The sequence below is a fragment of the Hyaena hyaena genome, unplaced genomic scaffold (genome assembly GCF_003009895.1).
Source record: "Hyaena hyaena isolate Hyena2069 unplaced genomic scaffold, ASM300989v1 scaffold_210, whole genome shotgun sequence".
NCBI lineage: Eukaryota > Metazoa > Chordata > Mammalia > Carnivora > Hyaenidae > Hyaena > Hyaena hyaena.
Genome location: NW_024080841.1, coordinates 1834002 through 1855930, shown reverse-complemented (window position 1 = coordinate 1855930; position 21929 = coordinate 1834002). Strand labels below are relative to the sequence as shown.

The following is a 21929-nucleotide window of genomic DNA, read 5'->3' as shown; positions in this document are numbered from 1 at the left end:
CCCATGGAAGTGAGGTGTAGGATTGAATATTTCGGCACAATAATTGAAGTTACCATATGCTCTTTCCAGGAGAAAGGAGCATTCAGGCTTCTCCCCAGAGATTAAATAAGGTCTGACCTTTTTTTGTGTTCAAGATATCCAAGGGACATGCTATTGACATTTTGAATTGAGTGGGACAATTCATAGTGTAGGATTGTACTGTGCATTGTCAGAGGCCTAACATTCCTAGTTCCTGCCAATAGTGTCCCCAAATCTTATGACAATTCAAAACACCACCATGTATTTCAAAATGTCCCCTAGGGATGAGAACCATGGAGCCTTATCTCCTGTTAAGTCCTTTTAAAGATTCTAATCAGTAGCCAAGTTGAACTACTCACCCTTTGCTATATACTTGTCATACTTTCCCACCACTATCTCTGCCCTTGAATATACTGTACTATCAGCCTGGGAAGCCCACAGGCAAAGTTATCCTTCAGTTGCTACGTTATTGTCTTGGTGGAGCTTCTATTTGATGCCCACAACAAAAGTGATAAATCCCTCCTTTCTCTGAACTATTGTAGCTCTGCCTAGACCTCTCAACATGTACAGTTTGGGAGTCCTTGGAATTTTACAAGGCAGAAGAGACAAACACATATGAGATAACATGAGGAAAACCTAAGCAGAGATAATACGGAACTAAGAAGCACCTTCCAGACACTACACTAAGTAGAAGTAGAAAGGAGGATATAATGGAGAATCTGATCTGGGAAGAATTGTGTTAGTCTCTCAATATTGAGTATGATTTTAATGTATGGGGAGAAGGGAGGAGGCTACTCTTGGTAAGGGGAAGAGTAGGGGTGTGGAAGTGGGAATGGGCTGGATAAATGGGAGGAGAATGGAAAAATGGAACAAATTAGAGGTAGTGACAGATAAGATTGGATGAGGTAGGATGGACCCCAAAGGTCACAAAGGTACTCCAAAGGTACTGGGAAGTAGCTGCAGGCTTTTAAGCAGGAAAAACAACATGACCGTTGTTTTTAAAGAAGTCTTCAGGGACCAGGCTGCATTCCACATGACACCTCAGACTCAGAAAGACTTTAAGACTGAGCTGCCACCTAGCCACATAGGATGCCTGGTCTAGCCCAGTGGTGGCTCTGATAATGAGAACAACTTGAAAGGGGAATACGGTTGACCCTTGAACAACTCAGGGTGTAGGGGCTCTTACTCCAACCCCCACAGTCGAAAATCTCCATATAAATTTTGACGCCCCCCCAAACTTAACTACAATAGCCTACCATTGACCAGAAACCTTATGGATAGCCTAAAGAGTGGATTAACACATTTTTGTGTGTTGTATGTATCATATACTGTATTCTTACAATAAAGTAAGATAGAGAAAAGAAAATGTTATTAAAAAAATTATAAGGACAAGAAAGTACATTTACAGTACTGAAAAAAATCTGCATACAGGCAGGCTGGGCCAGGGGCCGCACAGGGTGGGTGTGGCATGGGGATGGCAAAGTCCCACAGCCTGGGTTTCAGGTTGGTGGTAGTGGCTGCCTGGTGGGCCCATGGGTGGTCGTGTGTAGCCTTGAGGTTCAGTACGTCTGCCCCATCTGCCTGGAGGTGTAGCACCAGCCTGTGGCCATGGGTAGCCGTGGCCACACATGTGTACACTGGCCTCTGCAAGGTGGAGGGGCAAGGACCTCACCATGGAAAGGGATCTGCCTGGGAGCTCGGTGAGCGGAGAACAGATGGGGAGGGCGCCGGTATACCAGGGGCTCAGGGGTCCCCACACGGTGCCGTCCCTGCCTTCTGGGTGTGTTCCTCTGCTTCAGCCCAGCCTCCTGACCCAGCCGTGGCACTTTACCTGACCATCCCATGGACACACAGGGCAACCTGTGGCCTTGCCCGGTTCTGGGGCCCCTGGGGGCTGCTGACAGCCTCAGCAGGCCTCCCTGGTGCTCCAAGGGCAGCGGGCACCTTCGGTTGTGTCTGTGGAGACTTTGGCGACTTGCAGCTTTTGGGGTCAGCTCTTAAAGATAAACAAAATCAGGGGTGCCTGGGTGGCTTAGTCAGTTAAGCTCCGACTTTGGCTCAGGTCATGATCTCATTGCTCGTGGGTTTGAGCCCTGAGTTGGGCTCTGTGCTGACAGCTCAGAGCCTGGAGCCTGCTTCAGATTCTGTGTCTCCCTCTCTCTCTGCTCCTCCCCCTCTCGCATTCTCTCTCTCTCTCAAAGATGAATAAATGTTAAAAAAAAAAAAAAAAACCCACACGTATAAGAGGACCAGCACAGATCAAACCCATGTTGATCAAGGGTCAACTGTAATAGCACTTAGTACTAGTAGGTGAAGGAAAGGAGAAGTTAAAGGTGCCTGGAGTTTCTAAAGAAAGTCTTTTAGGCTTGGCAAAAATCAGGGGAAACACTCTTTTTAAATCTGGGATCGTTTTCAGTTCCTTATAAAAAGCGGGAATTACAGGACACCTGGAGGCCATAGGTAAGTCACAAGGTTTTTCTGTGGCTTCTCTAAACTTTGTGTCACAGTGCCCAGCTGTCTGTAGCCTGGCTTCAGCCCTCTGCATGTATGGCTTTGCTTTGTGGTAGGCAGGCTTCTGATTTCACCTGTGAAAGCAGATCTGGACTTTCTGGTACATAACACAGTGGATTTCCGTTAGTCACTGCCTTAAATTGGGAGAGAGGAGTCCGCATTCCTCTTGGAAGGGAGTTTATGCTGTTATAGCTCCATTCTTCCATCTGACGAATGTTCAGGAGAAGGCTCTCTTATGGCAAAGTGAAAAAGTGCCTGGTTTTTGGACCAAGATTTTTCATAGGAACTTGCAACATTTCATGTTGTCTGGGCTGAAATGACATGAGATCTTTCAGAGAAAGGGGTACGATTTCTTATTTTCATCTGTACCAAGAGGAAAAAGGATCAAATCCAGGAGGTTTTAGGGCTATCCTAGACAATTTGATCCAGTATTTCCTGAAACTAGAAAAATGAACAAAAAAAACTAGTCAAGCAAGATTCAGATGCTTCTAATGAACTTTGATGAATTGAAAAATGATACTAACGCACTTTCTTGTGGATATTCATATGTTTCATATTTTGCAAGTAACGCGAATACTCTTTTCAGTGAAAGATTTTGCAATAATAGGTATGAAGCCTGTGATGTTCTTTTTTTTTTTTTTTTTTTTACAAATAGTTTATTGTCAAATTAGTTTCTACATAACACTCAGTGCTCATCCCCAAAGTGCCCTCCTTCATGCCCATCCCCCCCTCCCCCCCGAAGCCTGTGATGTTCTTTGACTCTCACGCCGAAAAGTGGTCACAAAGGCTGTTACTAAATTCTAAAATTCTTTAATATGTTAGTATAACATATTTATTAGAATTTTTGATACTAAAGGGGCGCCTGGGTGGCTTAGTCGGTTAAGCGTCCGACTTTCGCTTAGGTCATGATCTCGCGGTTCGTGGGTTCGAGCCCCGCGTCAGGCTCTGTGCTGACTGCCAGCTCAGAGCCTGGAGCCTGTTTCAGAGTCTGTCACTCCTGCTCTCTCTGACCCTCCCCTGCTCACGCTGTCTCTCTCTCTCTCCTAGAAATAAATAAAGCATTAAAAAAAAAAAGGATTTTGATACTAAATATATTTCTACAGTACATAAAAATATAGCATATTACAACATAAGAATGTAGTAAAAATTGGTGGCTCACTCAGTTAAATGTTAGACTCCTGATTTCGGCTCAAGTCATGAACTAGAGATAAAATTCATAAAATTGAGCCCTGTGTCAGGCTCTGCACTGACAGCATGGGGCCTGCATGGGGCCTCTCTCTCTCCCTCTTTCTCTGCCCCTCCTCCACCTACACACGTATGTGTTCTCTCTCTCTCTCTCAAAAAATAAAAGTTAAAATAAAAAATTTTAAATATGGCAAAAATAGAGTGATACACAAATGAGTATTGTTTTTATTATTACTCTGTTCTCATGCTAAAGCTCTTCTTTCTGTCTTTGTTTGCAGTATGTCCTACTGCCATCCCGGCTGATTTAGTCTTCCTCATTGAGGAATTCAGCAGAGACAGGCAGTCAAATTTTCAACAAGTTGTCCACTTCTTAAAGACAACCATCAGCTCTCTACGTATTGCTCCTGATGTTGTGAGAATTGGCTTGGTCTTTTACAGTGAGGAGCCACAACTTGAGTTTTCCCTGGATGCATTTCAGAACCAAGCCAAAATCTTGGAGCATTTGGACAAATTAACCTACCAGAGAAGAAGTGGAATGACCAACACTGGTGCTGCTCTGGATTTCCTAAGGAATGAGGTTTTCATTGAGGAGAAGGGCAGCCGGTCCAAGCAGGGTGTGCAGCAGATAGCCGTGGTCATCACAGAAGGCTTCTCCCAGGACCACGTGTCTGGGCCAGCTTCTCTCCTCCGCAGGGCAGGGGTTACCATCTATGCGGTGAGCACCCAGCTTGGCTCAGACAGGAAGGACCTGGAGATGATAGCATCATACCCTCCTTGGAAACATGTTATCTCGCTGGAATCCTTTCTGCAACTCTCCGTTGTGAGGAGCAAGATTAAGAACCAGCTCTGCCCTGAGACTGTGGACAAAAACATCTCCATTTCTGGGAGGGGCCATCCCCTGAAAGAAGGTAGGAGGACCTTCTCCAAATTTGATTTAAAAAAAAAAAAAATTCTGCTTGTTCCATATACTCACGTCCTCCACTCCTCATCCAAGGAAGGATTTTGGAGCCCGTTTATTAAAACACAGGAACACAAAACTTACAGAGTCTCACTTGTGTTTTGATTCCAAAAGAATATAAAGTAAAAAGTGAGCGTTCCTCACTCTTCCTTTCTAGCCCCTATCCCTTTTATCAGGTTGATGAAAATATATGTATATTTACAGTAGAGGCCTGATGGATCTAGGTATGGATTTACTAAATCTTAAGCTACTTGAAGTAGCTTTTAATTCTAAAAAGATACAAACATTCTTGAAATTAAAAGATTTAACTTTAAAATATAAATGAACATTAATTTGCCAATCTTTTGTGTAGGACCAAGGCTTCTTTGCATATGAGCACAGCTGATTGGAGTTCTGTATATTTTCTTCATCAGTCATCCAGTAGTATAGTTCCCATAATTACCAGTTTCAGTTTCTTTAAAGTGAGAGGAAAACTTAGTTGCTTTTGAAACAACCTGAGTATAGAAATCCTTATTTTTATGATCTCAAAAATTCAATTTTGTAGTGGTATCTGGTACATCAACAATTTTCTTTAAAACAATTTACTTTCATTGGGTCTTTTCTAAGCAGTTAACCTGGTTTTCATAGATGCAATAAATCTGTTTTATTCATGCCCCTATCCTATTGATTTGTACAATATTTGATTTGTTGTGTAATTTTAGTAACAAACCTGCCATAAATAGACTGAGGATAAACCTACGTTGTTCTTGGAAGCCTTATTTTTTGTTGACCTTACAAATAAAAGAGTTATTTTACCAGGAAAAATGGGCTTATTTGGGAATAGCAGAGAACTGCAATTATGGACAGACAAGCCATAGCAGCAGTAGGCGAGTCCAATAAACAAAGGAGAGAAATGTTTTATTGAGAAGAAAGAAGAAATTGGGAAGGATTATTCTGAACAAAAGCCCATTGGAAAAATGCAAGAGTTCAGGGCAATGGCAGTTTCTCATTGGCTGAGTTGCTGGGGTAGTTGATTTTTTGTAGGAGATGCATTGTTCATAATTTTCCCCTTGGGACTGTAATTGATTCTTTCCTGCCGAGGATTCTTCTGTTGGGCTCTGTAATGGACAAGTGGGAGGGCATGAGAACTCCCCTTTCTGCTCTCCTGTGTCCATTTTAGAGAGGTTTCCCTTTACTAGTTTTCACATCTTCCACTGAGTGAAGCAGCACTATGTAATGTTGCTCTTGGGAGCTTCCAGGGGGAGGGCACTCAGTGTATTGTGTGGGTGTCACTCATGTGTCATAGAGGAAAGGAGAAAGTCAATTAGCGGGTGAACCGCTTCAGAGGAAGTTGATTAGGAAAGCTCCTACTGCACATGCAGGTTTAAAAACACACCAGAGAAAACATAGCAGTTAAGTATATGCACCGTGGAGTCAAACTGCCTGAGTTTTCATTAAATATTTTTTTAGAGTGAGAGAGCAAGTGGGGGTGGGCAGAGAGAGACAGAAAATCTTAAACAAGCTCCATGTTTGACCTGGGGCTCCACCTAGGGCTCGACACAGGGCTCAATCCCACAACCCTAGGATCATGACCTGAGCCAGATTCAAGAGTCTGATGCTTAACCGACTGAGCCATCCAGGCACACACAAACTGCCTGAATTTTAAATCCCTAATTTTCCACTTACTATTATAAGTATCTTTGCGTCTGTCTACCTGTCTATTTTTGTCCACTGATGCTAATATTTCTAAGATTCAAATCAGAATAATAGAAGTTGACTACTTAACATGTAGATAATTAACTTAAAAACTCAAGACTGTGATTATATCTTCGGGGGTAAAGCATGGAGTCTTTTTTGAAAAACAATCATTAAATAATTTTGTAATTTCTTGATTACTTGTGCTGAAGTCTAGAGATTTAAAAAAATCTAAATAAATTCCTATCTTTTGCTTTGGCCTCTATCTTTAGTCCCCTTCTCTGTTCTGGGAATGGGAAACAAAATCATTAAATATGAATTTCATTTCCTTGTGCACCCCTCCCTATAATCTGTAGGGGAGAGGGAGAGAAGCTCCTTTTCTGTCGGAGGCCGGCTCCAGCAGGTCCAGGGGTCCCTGAAGGATGGACGGTGTTGGCGAGAGAGAGAGTGAGAGAGCCCCGAGATTCTTTCTGATCACCAGGCAGGCATCTCCGTCCTGTCAGTTTTGGGGTCTTTTTTTATAGGTCAAACAGTAACATGACATCAGAAGACAGAATTTTTACAGGGGCTAATTATTTGTGATAAGATGCTTTGATCAGCGGAAGGTGTACAGAAACAGGCTTTACGAAAGTATTCTTGCAGAACCTCCCCATATTCTTGACGTCAGTCCCCCAGATTAAGATACTAACAAACTTATCTTATTTTGCGTGGGTAGGCCTCTAGACAATTTTTAATCACAAGAGGAAGAATGTATATTAGGCTTGTTGCTAAGTTGCTTGAGCAAGCCTTTTCCTTGATGCTGAATGTGCAAGCACCATGGGGGCCATACATGTGTCAGTCTTTGCATCAGGGTTTATGTTTTAGCGACTCTTATCTATCCTCATCCCAGCTGCCAGTGTAAGGGAGGGTGTTTGTGGAATGTAGGCTTTGAGGAAGGGACTGCTATGCATCACCAATTAGCAAAGATATATGTAGTAACTTATGTTCTGCCCTTATCTGTACCTTAACTTTAAATTAGGCTCTTTGTCTTGGGGCCAGGCTCAATTGTCTTCAATCTGCAAGGCCCATAGGAAGAGCCTTTTGACAATCATCCACAGTGCTTTCATCTCAAATCTCTTTTGAAAAGGCAGGAATATGCTTTTCCTTATGAGATATCTGTGTTTGGAATATGGGTCTGATATGGAATATTGTGAGGCCTGGTCAATACCAGCAGGCTCATTTCCAACATGAGCCAGTAGTAGCAGAAAGAGATAACCAGTTTTCGTTTCTCATGGCAGGAGCTGTGCAAACACTGCCATTTCCTTGCTGTGACTGCCATCCAGAGAGGCCGGTGCGGCTCCCAGTACTTTTCTCTTCTAATTCATAGACAGTATAAGGGCTAAGAGTTGATTTCATTCCCAAACTGCACAGCAGCTAAAATGAAACCTGGAATCAGGAAAATCAGCCCAAAGTCTACAGTGGTTAGAGGCAAGTGGAAGTTTAAGAAGTTTTACCAGAAATCTATCCTGGGTGATCGCAAGATTGTAATGTCTATTATTTACTGGTCATCAGCTATGTGTCAGATGCTCTGCTAAGGAGTTTATGTTTGTAATAGACATGGATCCATAGCAGTATCCAGACTGCAAAAATTATTCTTTCTGTCTTCTGTCCTGCCTCAAATTTCCATCTGCCAAGATGGGCATGAATGTGTAGTGCCAGACAGTCTTCAGGGCTTTGGGATACCTCTGAACAGTGCGAACACCCTGGGCTACAGTGGAGTGTCTTTGGACCACTGCTGCAGGGGACTGGCTACAGAGATGTCCCTTCCTGCCCCATGGTCTTTTTCTCAGACTCAAGCCAGCCACATAACTATTACCAGTGGATGCTGGCTTCCAGCAAGGTCAGAATTTCCGCCTTCTTTTTCTATAACTTCCCCTCGATTCTCTAAGCATTCAGCCAACACTTTACTAGAGAGGTGGATAACTGTTCTCCACACCTTTCCAGTGCTTGCCCTGCTAGGGTAGGATTGCCAGGTACAACACAGGTTGCCCAGTTACATTTGAATTTAATCTGGATAAATAATAATACGTATTTTTAAAAGTATAAGTATACACTACATATTGTGTGGACCAAGGTCCTCCCAAATGAAAGCCTGAGCAAGGGAGCTCATCTCTAGCCTCAAACCACTTCCCTTTCAGCCAAGAAACATGAGAAGGCTCTTGATTCTTCCCTGGAACAAAGGATTCTAGAGATTAATGACACAAGGCTGGACCACTTTTTCTGAGACGTGCAAGGAGAAAATTATGTATCATTTATTTTTTTAAAAAATCTACGAATTTATTTTAAGAAAGAGTGAGAGAGATGGGGAGAGAGAAGAGTGGGGAAGAGACAGAGAAAGAGAGAGAGAGAGAGATGGGAAGAGAGAATCCCTAGCAAGCTCTACACCATCAGCATGAGCCTGACATGGGGCTTGATCCCAGAAACCATGAGATCATGACCTGAGCCAAAATCAAGAGTCGGATGCTCAACCAACTGAGCCACTCAGGCGCCCCTTTTTGATTCTTTCTGAGGAATCTGCTATGTGACAATGGGTGATCTTAACCATTACTTTAAAAAAAATCAGTTCTGATGTTTTTCTATGATCTTATTTAATCCTCACTATTATCTTACTGAGGAAGTGTTAAGATCATCATTTGACAGATTAGGAGATTGAGATGCAAAGGGGCAAGGCTGATACTAAGTGGTTGAGAAAGGATCTAACTGTAGTGCCATTTTGCCCTTTGGAGTCTAAGCCTTAATACAAAGTGATTCATTTAAGTAAAGCTCACTTAAGACAGTTTTATATTAGCTTAAATTAATTAAGTTTCAGAAAGTGTACTCTTTCGTCCTTATTTTAAGTCTGACTTGCATGGGAAACGGGGATATTGGATACTGAGGCAATTCCTAGCTTCAAATATGTCCTGACATTTTACTTTAGGTTGTCCTCAGCTTCCCCATTTGAGAAAGGTCAAGTACTGTTTACTTCATGTCTTAAGTGGGGTTCACCAGAAACAGACTCTGAGACAAGGATAGGGATGCAAGTGATTCATGGGGGGGTGCCCCCAGCGATACTGGTAGGGGAGTGGAGATTTGAGAAAAGAAGGGAAGGCAGCCAATAGAGGCTGAATTAGTGAGCAGGTAATTGCTATTGGCAGCTGGGGCTCAGTTCTGCAGGGGACTCAGGGAAACTGTGTAGAGCTCACCTCAGAGTTGTCCCACCCAAGGGGAGGGGAGCTGGGTGTTTATCCACTAGCCCCTGTCAATCATCGGTTGGTGGCTTCTTTCAAACTCATCCCCAGGCATTGTGGTCTGCCTGGTGTGCTCCTGGTCAAATGGTACCCCTAGGCAGAGTCACAGATGCTTTCAGTAAAAAGCTGTTGGCTCTCAAGGGAACAAGGAAAGCTGAGGAGGTATGGATGGGGATCAGGATGAATAGCTTTGGCTACTTGCTGTCTCACACTGTGTTCTAATGGGTTGTTCCTTCTTATTGCCTAGACTGTGTGCACATTGAGAAGGCCGACATTTACTTCCTTGTCGATGGGTCTAGCAGCATCAAACACAACGATTTTCTTGAAATGAAGGCGTTCATGAATGAGGTGATAAAGATGTTCCATATTGGGCCTGACAGAGTACAGTTTGGAGTCGTCCAATACTCAGATAGAATTAATAGTGACTTTATCCTCAGCCAATATTCCAGTGTGGCAACGCTTAAGGTAGCCATTGATGGCATCCAACAGAGGCAAGGTGGCACCATGACCGGTCTGGCCTTGGGCAGCATGGCTCAAGTTTTTGTGAACACTGCTCGCAGCAATGTGCCTTGGTATCTCATAGTCATCACTGATGGTAAATCTGAGGATCCAGTGGCTGAGCCTGCAGAGGCATTGAGGGGACAGGGAGTCATCATTTATGCTATTGGAATCAAAAACGCTAATGATAATGAACTCAAGGAGATAGCTAAAGACAAGACGTTTTTTGCACCTGAGTTTGACTCCTTGAAGGCCATTCAACAAGACATGGTACAGGACATCTGTTCCTCAGAGTGTAAGAATTGTTTTCTTTATTCTCTCTTTCCTGCCAAATACATGTATCTAATCTATTTGAATAGGCTTCATTCTCAAAGTGTGGACTCACTGGTCCAAAAGCGAAGATTGGACACAGAGTGACCATGACCTGGAATGAAGCAAGGTGGTTAAATTTTATCTTTATCATATAACTGTGCCTCATTTGTGCTGGGTCACAGAAAATTTATTTCATTGACTTCCTCTTCCACTTCCTTTAAAAATGTTTTCATGTTGTGTATATGCCACCCCAGACTATCCCTGGGGACTTATAATTCATTGGTTTCAGGCTCTGAGTAAATGTTCTGTTCTGCTCCCTTTTTTTCCCCTAGCCTGTAAGAATCGGCAAGCTGATATTATCTTCCTGATAGATGGTTCGGAATCCATCTCTGCAGTAAACTTTGAAAAGATGAAGGGATTCATGAAGAGGATGGTGGACCATGCTAATATTGGTGTTGATGAAATTCAGATTGGCCTTTTGCAGTTCAGCTCAGACCCTCAGGAAGAATTCAGGCTCAACCAATACTCCTCAAAGGTGGACATCCACAGAGCCATCTCAAATGTTCGGCAAATGAATCATGGCACCTACACCGGGAAAGCCCTGACTTTCACTCTGCCTTTTTTTGACAGTCCAAGAGGAGGCAGACCCAGTGTTCATCAGTATTTGATTGTGATCACCGATGGGGTTGCCCAGGATAATGTAGCCATACCAGCCAAGGCTCTCAGGGACAGGAACATCAATATCTTTGCCATTGGGGTGGGGGGAGCCCAAAGTGCTCAGCTTTTGGAGATTACTAATGACCCACAAAAAGTGTACTATGAAGAAAATTTTGAGTCCCTGCAGAACCTGGAGAAGAAAATTCTTCTTAAGGTCTGCATTCCACAAGGTAAGTGACAGAGGGTTTGTTATTTGATCCACGAGCCCATTGTGTCAGGGACACTTTTGTCTCTCTTAATAAAATGAAACAAATCCTCTAGCTGGAGGAGGGAGGGAAGGTCATCCTGAGTAGAGGACAGCTGGTCTGAACTCTAGATGCTGTAGTTCATTTTCACCTGTTTTTTGTTTTTGTTTTTTTTTTTAACTTTCTCATGGCTGTCATTCTGGACTCCAGTGGCCCAAACTTTCCCAGGATTCTGGCCCTAGAAAGTCCTCACAATTCTTCAGTTTATTCCTTGTAGATAGAAGAACCGGAATGGAATATGCAAACACAATTTAATGAAGATTTGGGCAAACCAAAAGGAAAATAGAAGCAGAGAATAATATCAGTTACATGGGTGCTCTTATGAAACAGAACACAGTTTTTCTTCTATGTGTCTTTGAAAAGATGTCTCTCTACGTTGTTGACTATAAGCTTCCATATGGCTGAGGTCTTCCTCAACCCCATTTCATCTTCTCAAGTTTTTATTCTAAATAGTCCAGAGGCAAGTGTTCCCCCTCCCAACAGTTTGGGTCTATCCTGGCTGGCCCCAAACTGCCTTTCAGTGAGTGATTGACTCAGAGAATATCTTCATGGACAGTGCTCCCTCCTACCCACAGGGAGTGAGATTCTCCAACGCAATCACATTATAATCAGAATGGCTAAGCTTTAGATGGTCCTTTTTTTGTGTGCTAGGGGCTATTCCAAGGGCTTCCATGTATTAAAACATTTAATCTTCACATAACCCTATTAAATAAATACTATTTTACAGTTGAGGAAACTAAGACACAGCAAAATCAGGTTATTTGTCCTGAATAAATAGCACAGCTGAGATTTAAACTTGAAGCAATCTGGTGGTAGAGTCTATGTACTAGAAATTGTTCTATAGCATCTTTTGGCATAGTATGGTAGAGCACAAGAGGGTCTCTCAAACTTTAATATGCATTTGAATCACCTGGAGATCTTGTTGAACTGTAGGTTCTGATTCAGTAGGTCAGGGTGGGATTCTGCCTTTTTAAAAAAATTTTTTAAAAATGTTTTATTTATTTCTGAGAGGGAGAGGCAGCGTGAGCAAGGGAGGGTCAGACAGAGAGGGAGACACAGAATCTGAAGCAGGCTCCAGGCTCTGCGCTGTCAGTACAAAGCCTGACACGGGGCCCAAACCCACGAACCGTGAAATCATGACCTGAGCCGGTCGGATGCTTAACCGACTGAGCCACCCAGGCGCCCCGGGATTCTGCATTTCTAACAAGCTCCCAGGTGCTGTTAGATGCTGATCTTGCTGGTCCTCAAATTACACTTTAAGTAGGAGGGTAGTAGAGTATAGTACAGTGTAGTATAGTACAGTGCGGTATAGTATAGTACTGTAAGACATGATGAATAGTAGAGTATAATATAGTATGATATAATTTAGTATAGAATACCATAGGATGGCATACAATGGTATAATATGGTTTAGTAATACATAGTAAAGTATAATACAGTACACTAAAGCATAGTGTAGCATTAAATCATATAAAGGAATATATGATGAAACCCATAAAGCCCAACGTTCCTACACCAACCCCATGGGAAGCAGATATTTTTATTATGATACCTAATTCCCAGATGAGAAAAACAATAGGGAGATTAAGAATCACAGATGGGAAATAATGGAGGCAGGGTTTGAACTTCCCAGAAGTTTGGTGTCGAAAGCTGGAGCTGACTTTCTAGAGCATTAAATTAATATTTTTGTTTATACCGTGTAAAGGATATCACTTTACTGTGTCCTTGTGAATTCAGAAATCAATTGAAAAGAGTGGATGTGTAAAATTATTCTTAAAATAAGCATAGATTATAGGATGTCTTGCATTAAGCAGTTTGGATTTTTCAGGAGTCAAAGTCCTATTTTTGTTGTTTGGGTTGTATATATATTATATATAATACATATGCATATATAATATCACACACACACACACACACACACACACACAGAGCTGGGTATTATCTTGAGCAGGAGAAGAGATACAGGATTCCTGCTTCTCTTTTCAGACTATTTTATAACGTGTAGTAAATTAGGATTTACATTCATCTTCAGCTTTGTCTTCTGACTTTTCTGATAAAAGTAGCTGGATACCTCCATAATTAGCTGGAATCTAATTACTTCCAAAATTCTAGAATCATAAAGCTGAATCCTAAAGACCTTAGAGATTACCTGGCAAGGTTCAACCCTCTACATTAATAAGGAAAGAAAATGCTTGCATATTCTTGTGTTACAGAATAAAGCCAGCTGAAAATGTTCCTGGAAAAAATATTTAAATTAGAAATGTTGGAATAATGCATCATACTGCAAAAAGGAAATTTCTTTTTTTCTGAAATTAGATCCAATGTAGAAGTGGGATTTATATCTGTGAAAGCTCCTTTTGCTGAATTTCAATTAGAGATTTAAAAGTCAAAACAAAACGAAGATATTTTATGTGAAAGGAGGAGAGAAAGGTATTTTGTGTCTTGGCACTTTTGGAAACATATCTGGCCAGCTAGCATGGATGTACATTATTTAGGAGATGGAAAACTCATGGCTCAGCCCTGGATCTCAGATCCCTGAGATACCATTTATGATCATTTTCACTGATAAAGAGTTCAGTATTTATTTATTTTCTTCAAATTTCCTTTTAAATTCTTCAGTTTTGTTTTTACAGATTCTGAGTCAAATACTCCAATGAGTGCTGGACTAAGGAGAAAATGTCCACATGTCTTGGTTTGTCCTGGACAATTGCAGGTTATGCTGTTGTCCAGAAGTAGTTAATCATAGTAGCCCTTTTATTATTGATAAGTTACATTTTAAGTTATTTGTCTACATTCTAATCCAGGTGCATCTGTGACCAACTTTTGCTCGTTGGAATTTTTGCTCATTGCCCAGGTGCATGGTCTTATTATTCACCCGTGAGTGAATGGGTATAGTCTGAAAGATCATTGGTTTACAAATGCTAGAAACATGCTTCCAGGAGGGGTTAACAATTTTCGGGTACAATAAACAGAAAATTGGGAGTGACTGTCAGTCTTGATCTTTTCCAATGTGCTTCCCTGAAATAAAGTATAACTGTGGGTGGTGAATGAGGAAAAAAAAACTTTGAGGGGAGAAGGAAAATAGTACAGCTTGTGCTAAAAAAGACTCAAGGCTCATTCATATTCCCTTCTTCATTCATTTTCAAACATTTAATAAGCATCTATCTGTATTAGGCATTGGGGAAGTTAGATGACATAGTCCTTGCTATGAATAAATCTTTGTTTAGTGGGAAAGAATGTCAAGTAAAATAACAATGGACATGCACGGGTATTTAATAAGTCAACTTGAGGACCTGGGGACATGAGTCAGAGAGAGTTTTAGGGAAGGGGGTCACTTGAACTACAACTTGAAGGACATGTATGGGTTAACCAGATTGGAATTGAGGAGATAAGAAAGGACACTTCAGGTAGAGGGAATACCATCTGCAGAGAAACAGAGATATGAAACACTATATATTGTATCAGTTAGCTTTGCTATGTAACAAACCACTCCCCAAATCAAACAATCCCCACCATTATTTAACCCACTTCTATTTCTGTGGGTTGGCTGCAGGTTCTTCTTTCAGGATTGGCTGATACATTCTGGGCTCAGTCATGCACCTATAGATTACTAATTTGATTTTTTTCTCCTCCACTTTCAAAGGATGCAACATAGATTTGTCTGTAGGAATTGATATTTCCAGTCCCACAAGGCAAGATCAGCAGAAGCTTCAAGGGTTACTGCCAGAGCTGATGCAACAGCTGTCCCTGCTTTCTAACATCAGCTGTAGTGTTCCTGGTCAACCCACCATGATGTTCCGCTACTTGGTGCCTGGCTTACATGGCCAGCTTACTTTTGACTCAGGCTTTAAAAGTTACAGTGAAAAGATTATTCAGACGTTCTTAGTTCATCAGGCAGCCAAGAGCAACTATATGGATGTGGATTTTTTGCAGTCCTTGGGAGATAATGCTATCCAGCTCTCTTCTGCTAAAGTGAAGGTAATAAATGCTGAGAATCCATAATATGGAGCCAGTTGCCAGGGTGGGAGGCATAAGGCTTTTGTGTCTGAGGCCAATAAACTGTTCTTCACTGGAAAAAACATGGAAAAAACCATAGTCTTAAAAGACCAATACGGGATATGTTTTCATTCAATCAACAAATATTTACTAAGCCCAAGAAGCTCTGTGCTAAATAATGCCAGTAGGGATATAAGGACAAATCCCTGCCCTCAAGTTGTTCACAGGTTAGTGATCCATATTCTTCCATGGTGCAAATTCATTCCAAAGACAACTTGGAAGATATTAGCTCCTTATAGTCACTCATTGCCATGTAGAGTAGGGCCCGTCATTTTCCAGCCAGCACTTTGAACTGTCTTTAATAGCTTACTAATGGCTTGTCCATGGTCGGCCCTTCCTCGTGCCCAAGAACTATACACATGCTAAAACCTATAGAGATGAAAAGATCTCATGTGATATTTTTTTTGGAAATGACATCTCCAAACTTTGAAAGTTACATTTAGTTTTTCCTTCAAAAATGCATCCTGTGGATTTATTTCTTAAAATACGTAATTCACTTTTAAATTAAAATTTTCTGTGAGTAAAGGTAACATATTTTAATTATAAAAATGCATTAAAATTTTGGTATTTTTGTGTCAATAAGGATGGATATTGTAAGGCAATTTTTGGAAGGTATTTTAAGTGAAGGGGTTAAGCTGGTTCAAATTCTTTTTTTGGTGGGGTGCCTTGGGGAGATTGAAGTAAAAACAAATGTGTAATGAATGGATCAAGAAGATGTAGTTTATCTATACCATGGAATACTCCATGGCAATGAGAAACAATGAAATCTGGCCATGTGTAGCAACGTGGATGGACCTTGAGGGTGTTATGCTGAGCGAAATAAGTCAGGCAGAGAAGGACAAATATCATATGTTTGCACGTATAGGAGGATTAGGAGGAACTTGACGGAGGAACAAGGGGGAGAAGAAGGGCGGAAATGGTGGGGGAAAGGGAGAGAGGCAAACCATGAGAGACTCTTGAATGCTGACAAAAACTGAGGACGGATGGATGTGGGGGGGAGGGGGGATGGGCATGGAGGAGGGCACTTGTGGGGATGAGCACTGGATGTTATGTGGAAACTAATTTGACAATAAACTATTTGTAAAAAAAAAAAAAACAAAAACAAAAAACAAATGTGTAATAAAGTAACAAATAAATGAATGGGTGAAACAAAACAGGGTGTAGGACTGGATACAACCTGAAAAGCTAAACTTGTCTTTGCTTTTTGTAAATAAAATATGCAACTTCCAGCATCCATCTTCTCCCTCTTTTTTCATCCCTTTCCCTACTCCCCTTCCTTCCACTCCATCCCTGTTCCCCCCTACCCTTCTTTCTCTCATAAACAACAGGTCCTTTTAGTGTTCACAGATGGACTGGATGATGATCTCCAGAGACTGAAGAACACCTCTGAGCTTCTCCGTAGTAAAGGTGAGTGCATATAGTTACCCTGGGTGGGTTGTTTCTCCCATAGGGAGCGAGATACTCTTTCAGATTTCTAGAAGGCACTGGATTCCATTAAGCCTTCCATAGACTAATCATAGAGTGGTTGGAGCTCAGTGCCCACAAGGGTGATGCTTTGTGTGAATTAGGGGCTGTTCAGGGTTGAGAGAACCCAGGATCCCATAACCCTGGCTGACAGTGATCAAGGGTTGCTCTGACTGAGACAGGACTGACCAATTACCAGCCTGGCATCTGCTTTTGAAGGTTGAATGTGTAACTCCTACTTCATGATAATTGAGTGCTGTTTGCTCTTTCCTAACAAGGCTCTCTTTTTCCTAAACTCTGGAATCACCTTAAAGCTGGGCTTCATTTTTTCCATTGCCCTTCCTTCCTCCTTTTCTCACCAAGTCTTCCTCTTCCGCCACCCCTAAGTGCTGCTACTAGTCTGTATGGCATCTTTGTGAAATGGAAAAAAGATGCCAATGCTTTGGGTGTATGCAACCCTATGCCTGGGCGCCTGGCTGGATTAGTGGTGTGCTGGCTGGAATTCAGTGCTCACCAGCTCCCTTAGCTGGGTGTGCTTGGACGGTACCACCTGTGCGCTCTGCCTGATTGCCGTTCAGTTCCCATTTTGTGCCACTCAAAAGCTCTAAAGCAAATTCAGGATGAACAACCAGCAACTCAAGCTCCGTATACCTTTCTCCCTCCTTGGTAGAGTATGTTCAGTATATTCCTCTGGAGATGATACTTTCCATTCGTTGATACTATGCTGGAATATTTTCTGTGATAACTTGCTCCCAACTGAATTTACCACATAGGAAGTTTAAAAAGTAAATTTTCTGGAAGGGAATTTGAAATCTTGGACAAAAGACAGCAAACTTTGCCTACGTTGCTAGATCAGCATTCCATTTCTAGAAATTTATTTTAAGGAATAATTAAGAATATGTATACAACTTTTAACCACAAGATTGTTAAGTAGCTTGTTTACACTAGCAAAAAGCTGATGTGTGTGTGAATTTACTGCTCAACATGTTAACAGAAATATTTGTTCTGAAATTCTACAAACAGTGATTTCTAGCCCGTTTGAAAAGTGTCCTTGTTCACTGGTTGTCTGTTACATGGACAAAGCCAGATGATTTTGCAGCGCCTTCATCAGTAGGATAGGTTCATGCTGCAAAAATAAACAGCCTTCAAATCCCAGTGGCTTAAAGGAGCAAGAATGTATTTATCTTATGCCTCATGACCATTAATTTGTCTCCTTCTCATCCCTCAAGGACTCAAGCTGAAAGAGGGTCTCTTCCTGTGGCAGGGGACAGGAAATAGGGCAAATTATGCACTGCTCTGAAAAATTCTCCCAGGGAGAGACACACCACTTCTGCCCATGTTTCATTGCTTAGAAATGCAGTTTGACACAAGACAGGTGAAGGATAGAGGAAGGGTGGGACAATGCATGAATATTTAGGGCCAGGACAAAGACCAGTCAAAAGACATGCAAGTAAATCTCCCACCTGCTGGTATTTTGAAGGATTCTCTGGGCTCCTCATTATTGGCCTGGAAGGTGTGCGTAAATTAGAAGAGCTCCAGGAGCTGGAATTTGGCAGAGGATTTTCATACAATCAGCCTCTGAGCATCACACAGCAATCCCTCCCAAGCATCTTACTGAAGCAACTTGTGAGTATTTTTTTCTAACGCCATCCTTCACTAGGTCTATTTATTCTAATAATTTAAAAAATCCAGAAGGAATTAAAGCATTTTAATGTTTATTTTACACACACACACACACACACACACACACACACACACACACACAGAGTGCACGCAGGGGAGGGGCAGAGAGAGAGGGAGACCTAGAATCTGAGCTGTCAGCATAGACCCTGATACGGGGCTTGAACCCAGAAACCGTGGGTTCATGACTGAGCTGAAGTCAGATGTGCAACTGGTCGAGCCACCCAGGTGCCCCAAAACCTAGAGGAAATTCTGTCTCTTTAGTGTATAATGTGACAAAGGTTAACACAGATGAAAAAAATCATGTTATATGAATTTTGTTTCTCAGGATACAATTGTGGAAAGAAGATGCTGCAATACATATAAAAAGTGTTATGGAGAAGATGGACACCGAGGCGCTGGTGGGAACCCCGGGAGCAAGGTGAGAGTTTGTTGGACGTGGATGGTGGGGGGAGAGAGATGACATTTCAGTACCACTAGGTAGCAGGCCCCACGTTCTGTCTTAACATACCTTTGCTAATTCTACCCTCTTAACAAATCTTTGAGGTAAATATTATTTTACAGGTGTGCAGTAGAGGCTTAGAGAAGGAACATTATTTTCCAAAGTCACACTCGTACAAAGAGGCATTTTGGGATTTAAGCCCTTTGTCTATCTGACTCCAAGTCTCGTGTTCTTTCCACTACATTATGCTGCCTCCTTACATTTATTTAATAAGTAATTTCACAGACAAATTTCAGAGACTCTACTACTGCACAAACGTTTTTACTTGTCTGCAGAATTTTCACTTGCGCATCATCTGCTTTCTTTACAACAGTTAGTACCTCTTCCCCTCTGAGCTAACTAACATTCTATTCCAGAAAATTAAACTGAGAAAAGATACAATTGCTTTGTTCAGTACTGGTCATTTTGCATCCGCCTGTTAACTCCATGGTGAAGTGATAGAAAATTACCATGTCCCACTTTAATTATTAATTTTTTTATTAAGCATTTTTTAATGTTTATTTTTTAAGAGAGAGAGTGCATATGAGTGGGAGAGGGGCAGAGAGAGAGGGGAACAGAGGATCTGAAGTGGGCTTTGTACTGACAGTAGACAGCTCAATGTGGAGCTCAAACTCATGACATGAGATCACAACCTGAGCCAAAGGCACCCAGGTGCCCCTAACACTTCCCACTTTTAAAGGAGAATAAATCTCACGTAAAATGGTCCTCATTTATCCAGGGACACGGGCTTTACAATGGGATAATCACAAATCCTCATGTAAGATTGAATTAAACCCATTGGCTTTGCCCATCTTTTTATATTCTCTTTGTAAGATATTCTGTGAGATTGTTGGAATGACCTCTTACTGACTTTGCAGATCAATCTTGATTTAGAACAGTATAAGGTATATAATTACTTCTCAAGAAAAATTGTAGTAATTCCCTACCACTAGATTTTTCCTCCATTGTGTTGTTCTTAGGTATCAGACTGGAGAATTAGGAAGTTAAGCTTGGGAACCTCTTGATATGTGTTTTGTGTGTGTGTGTGTTTGTTTTGTTTTGTTTTGCATGTCAAGGACTCTGCCTCACAGGCCAAAGATGGGAATGCTTTGAATAATTGACTTCTTTGCTCTTTCTGTCTTAAGAATTCAGTGGTTGGTTGCATTGACATTCACGTCTTTGTTGATCCCAAAGAGAACATGGCTCCCGTATCTTATTGACCAGTTTTTCAATAAAATAAACACATCTGGCTATAAATGGCAAGCCAAACTTCCTTGAGAGGAAATAGTTTATGTGTTTAGTTATTGAAGAAGTAAAAAAAAGACAGAGAAAGAGATTAAACAGCTGAGTCATACAGAAATAAACAACCATTTCTCATAAGTAATATGAGCAGAAACACCTTTGTTTCCTGACTTTTTGTAAAACAAGGTCAAAGTCCTCTTTAAGAGGAACAGTGTTCCTTAAACATTTAATTAGAAGTTCATTTTGATTTGGGTTTTTGACAAAATGGTTTAAAAAGTATTTTAGAAAAATAAAAATAGGTTGATGTGCCAACTGTTTAGAAAAACAGATATTCAAGATAGGCCAAAAATATTTGTTTCTGTATGTCTTTATACATTGTGCTCAATGCTTAGTAGATTCTCAATATAATGTCAACTCCATGAGACAAGGTATCTGTTAGTAACGATTTTTTATTTTATTTTTGAGAAAAGAATTTAGAATCCAAGTTATTTCTTTTGATTTCTTTTTTTCCCAGGGAAAGAAGGGTGCTGATGGATTACCTGGTCATCCTGGTGAAGAAGGTGGACATGTAAGTACTGCATCTTATTTTTTTTCTTTGAAGGAATATGGTGAAATAGGTCAAATATTAGAAACACTTAACTGTAGTTGTCATGAAAAATTTTTTCATCTATTTCATTTACAATGGGTTTAAGATATCTATATAAAAACAACTACTTGTTATAACAAAATATGGGGTGGACAGATTTTGTAAAAGATAGAGTCTCTAGCAGGTGTTTAATGATAAGTGTCATTTTAGTCTGAAGTTGAGGTAACGGAAAATGTGGTCTGTGTCTAATGAATATGTATGTAATAGTAGTTGTTAATTGTGAGCTAAATTGCATGTAATTTGTTACTGTTAAAGAGATAACAATGTTTGTAAGTAGTTTAACAAAACATGATGAAGAAATTCAAGGCCATTCTTGTAACAAGATCATCCAGATGCCTCCTGGGTGGCTGAAAAAGTAATAGAGTTATAGTTACCCACAAACAGTTTGCACATAACCCCAGTTATATCCCTGGGCATGGGAAAGTTAGCTGTCATGTGATTAGATATGGATAAAAATGCACACTGTAGAGAGAATTGTTAGCTAAGGAATTGGAATGTAGTAGGTACCACCTTTATCACATCGTATAAACATCAAAAGGATGTTGGGATGCCATAGGTTTCAGTTAATTTCAAATGGTGGAAAACCACTTTACCACAGGTGTCTATTTTAAGGTTGATTTGTATACACCACTGTTCTCAAACTTTTGGTCTCAAGAAACTCTCGAAGATTATTGAGGACCTCAGTTAAAGAGCTTTTGTTGATGTAGTTTCTATCTGTTGATATTTACCACATTAGAAATAAAAATTGCAAGAATTTTAAATTATTTATTTGCTTTACTCCCAAATAAGAAAACCAAGACCTTAATATAAATGACTTATTCCTTTATGAAGAATAACTATATTTTCCAAAACAAAGTAAGTGAGTGAGAAGAATAGCATTGTTTTAAAGGGTTTCAGTATCTGGCTTCTTAGAAGACAGCTGGATTCATACATCTGCTTCTGTGTTCAATCTGTTGTGATATCACTTGATTTGTGG

The 21929-nt window shown here is 40.9% G+C and overlaps 1 protein-coding gene across 2 annotated transcripts in view; it reads left to right on the top strand.

The window, feature by feature from the left end:
- LOC120238480 (collagen alpha-4(VI) chain-like) overlaps nt 1–21929 on the top strand; it is a 124597-nt gene that overhangs the window by 25513 nt on the left and 77155 nt on the right. For both annotated transcript variants that reach the window (XM_039242232.1, XM_039242231.1), the window contains exons 5-12: nt 3993–4622; nt 9860–10405; nt 10755–11309; nt 15028–15362; nt 16769–16847; nt 18385–18530; nt 18913–19005; nt 20822–20875. In XM_039242232.1, the coding sequence (XP_039098163.1) occupies nt 3993–4622; nt 9860–10405; nt 10755–11309; nt 15028–15362; nt 16769–16847; nt 18385–18530; nt 18913–19005; nt 20822–20875 (2438 nt within the window). The remainder of the gene's footprint in view (nt 1–3992; nt 4623–9859; nt 10406–10754; nt 11310–15027; nt 15363–16768; nt 16848–18384; nt 18531–18912; nt 19006–20821; nt 20876–21929) is intronic.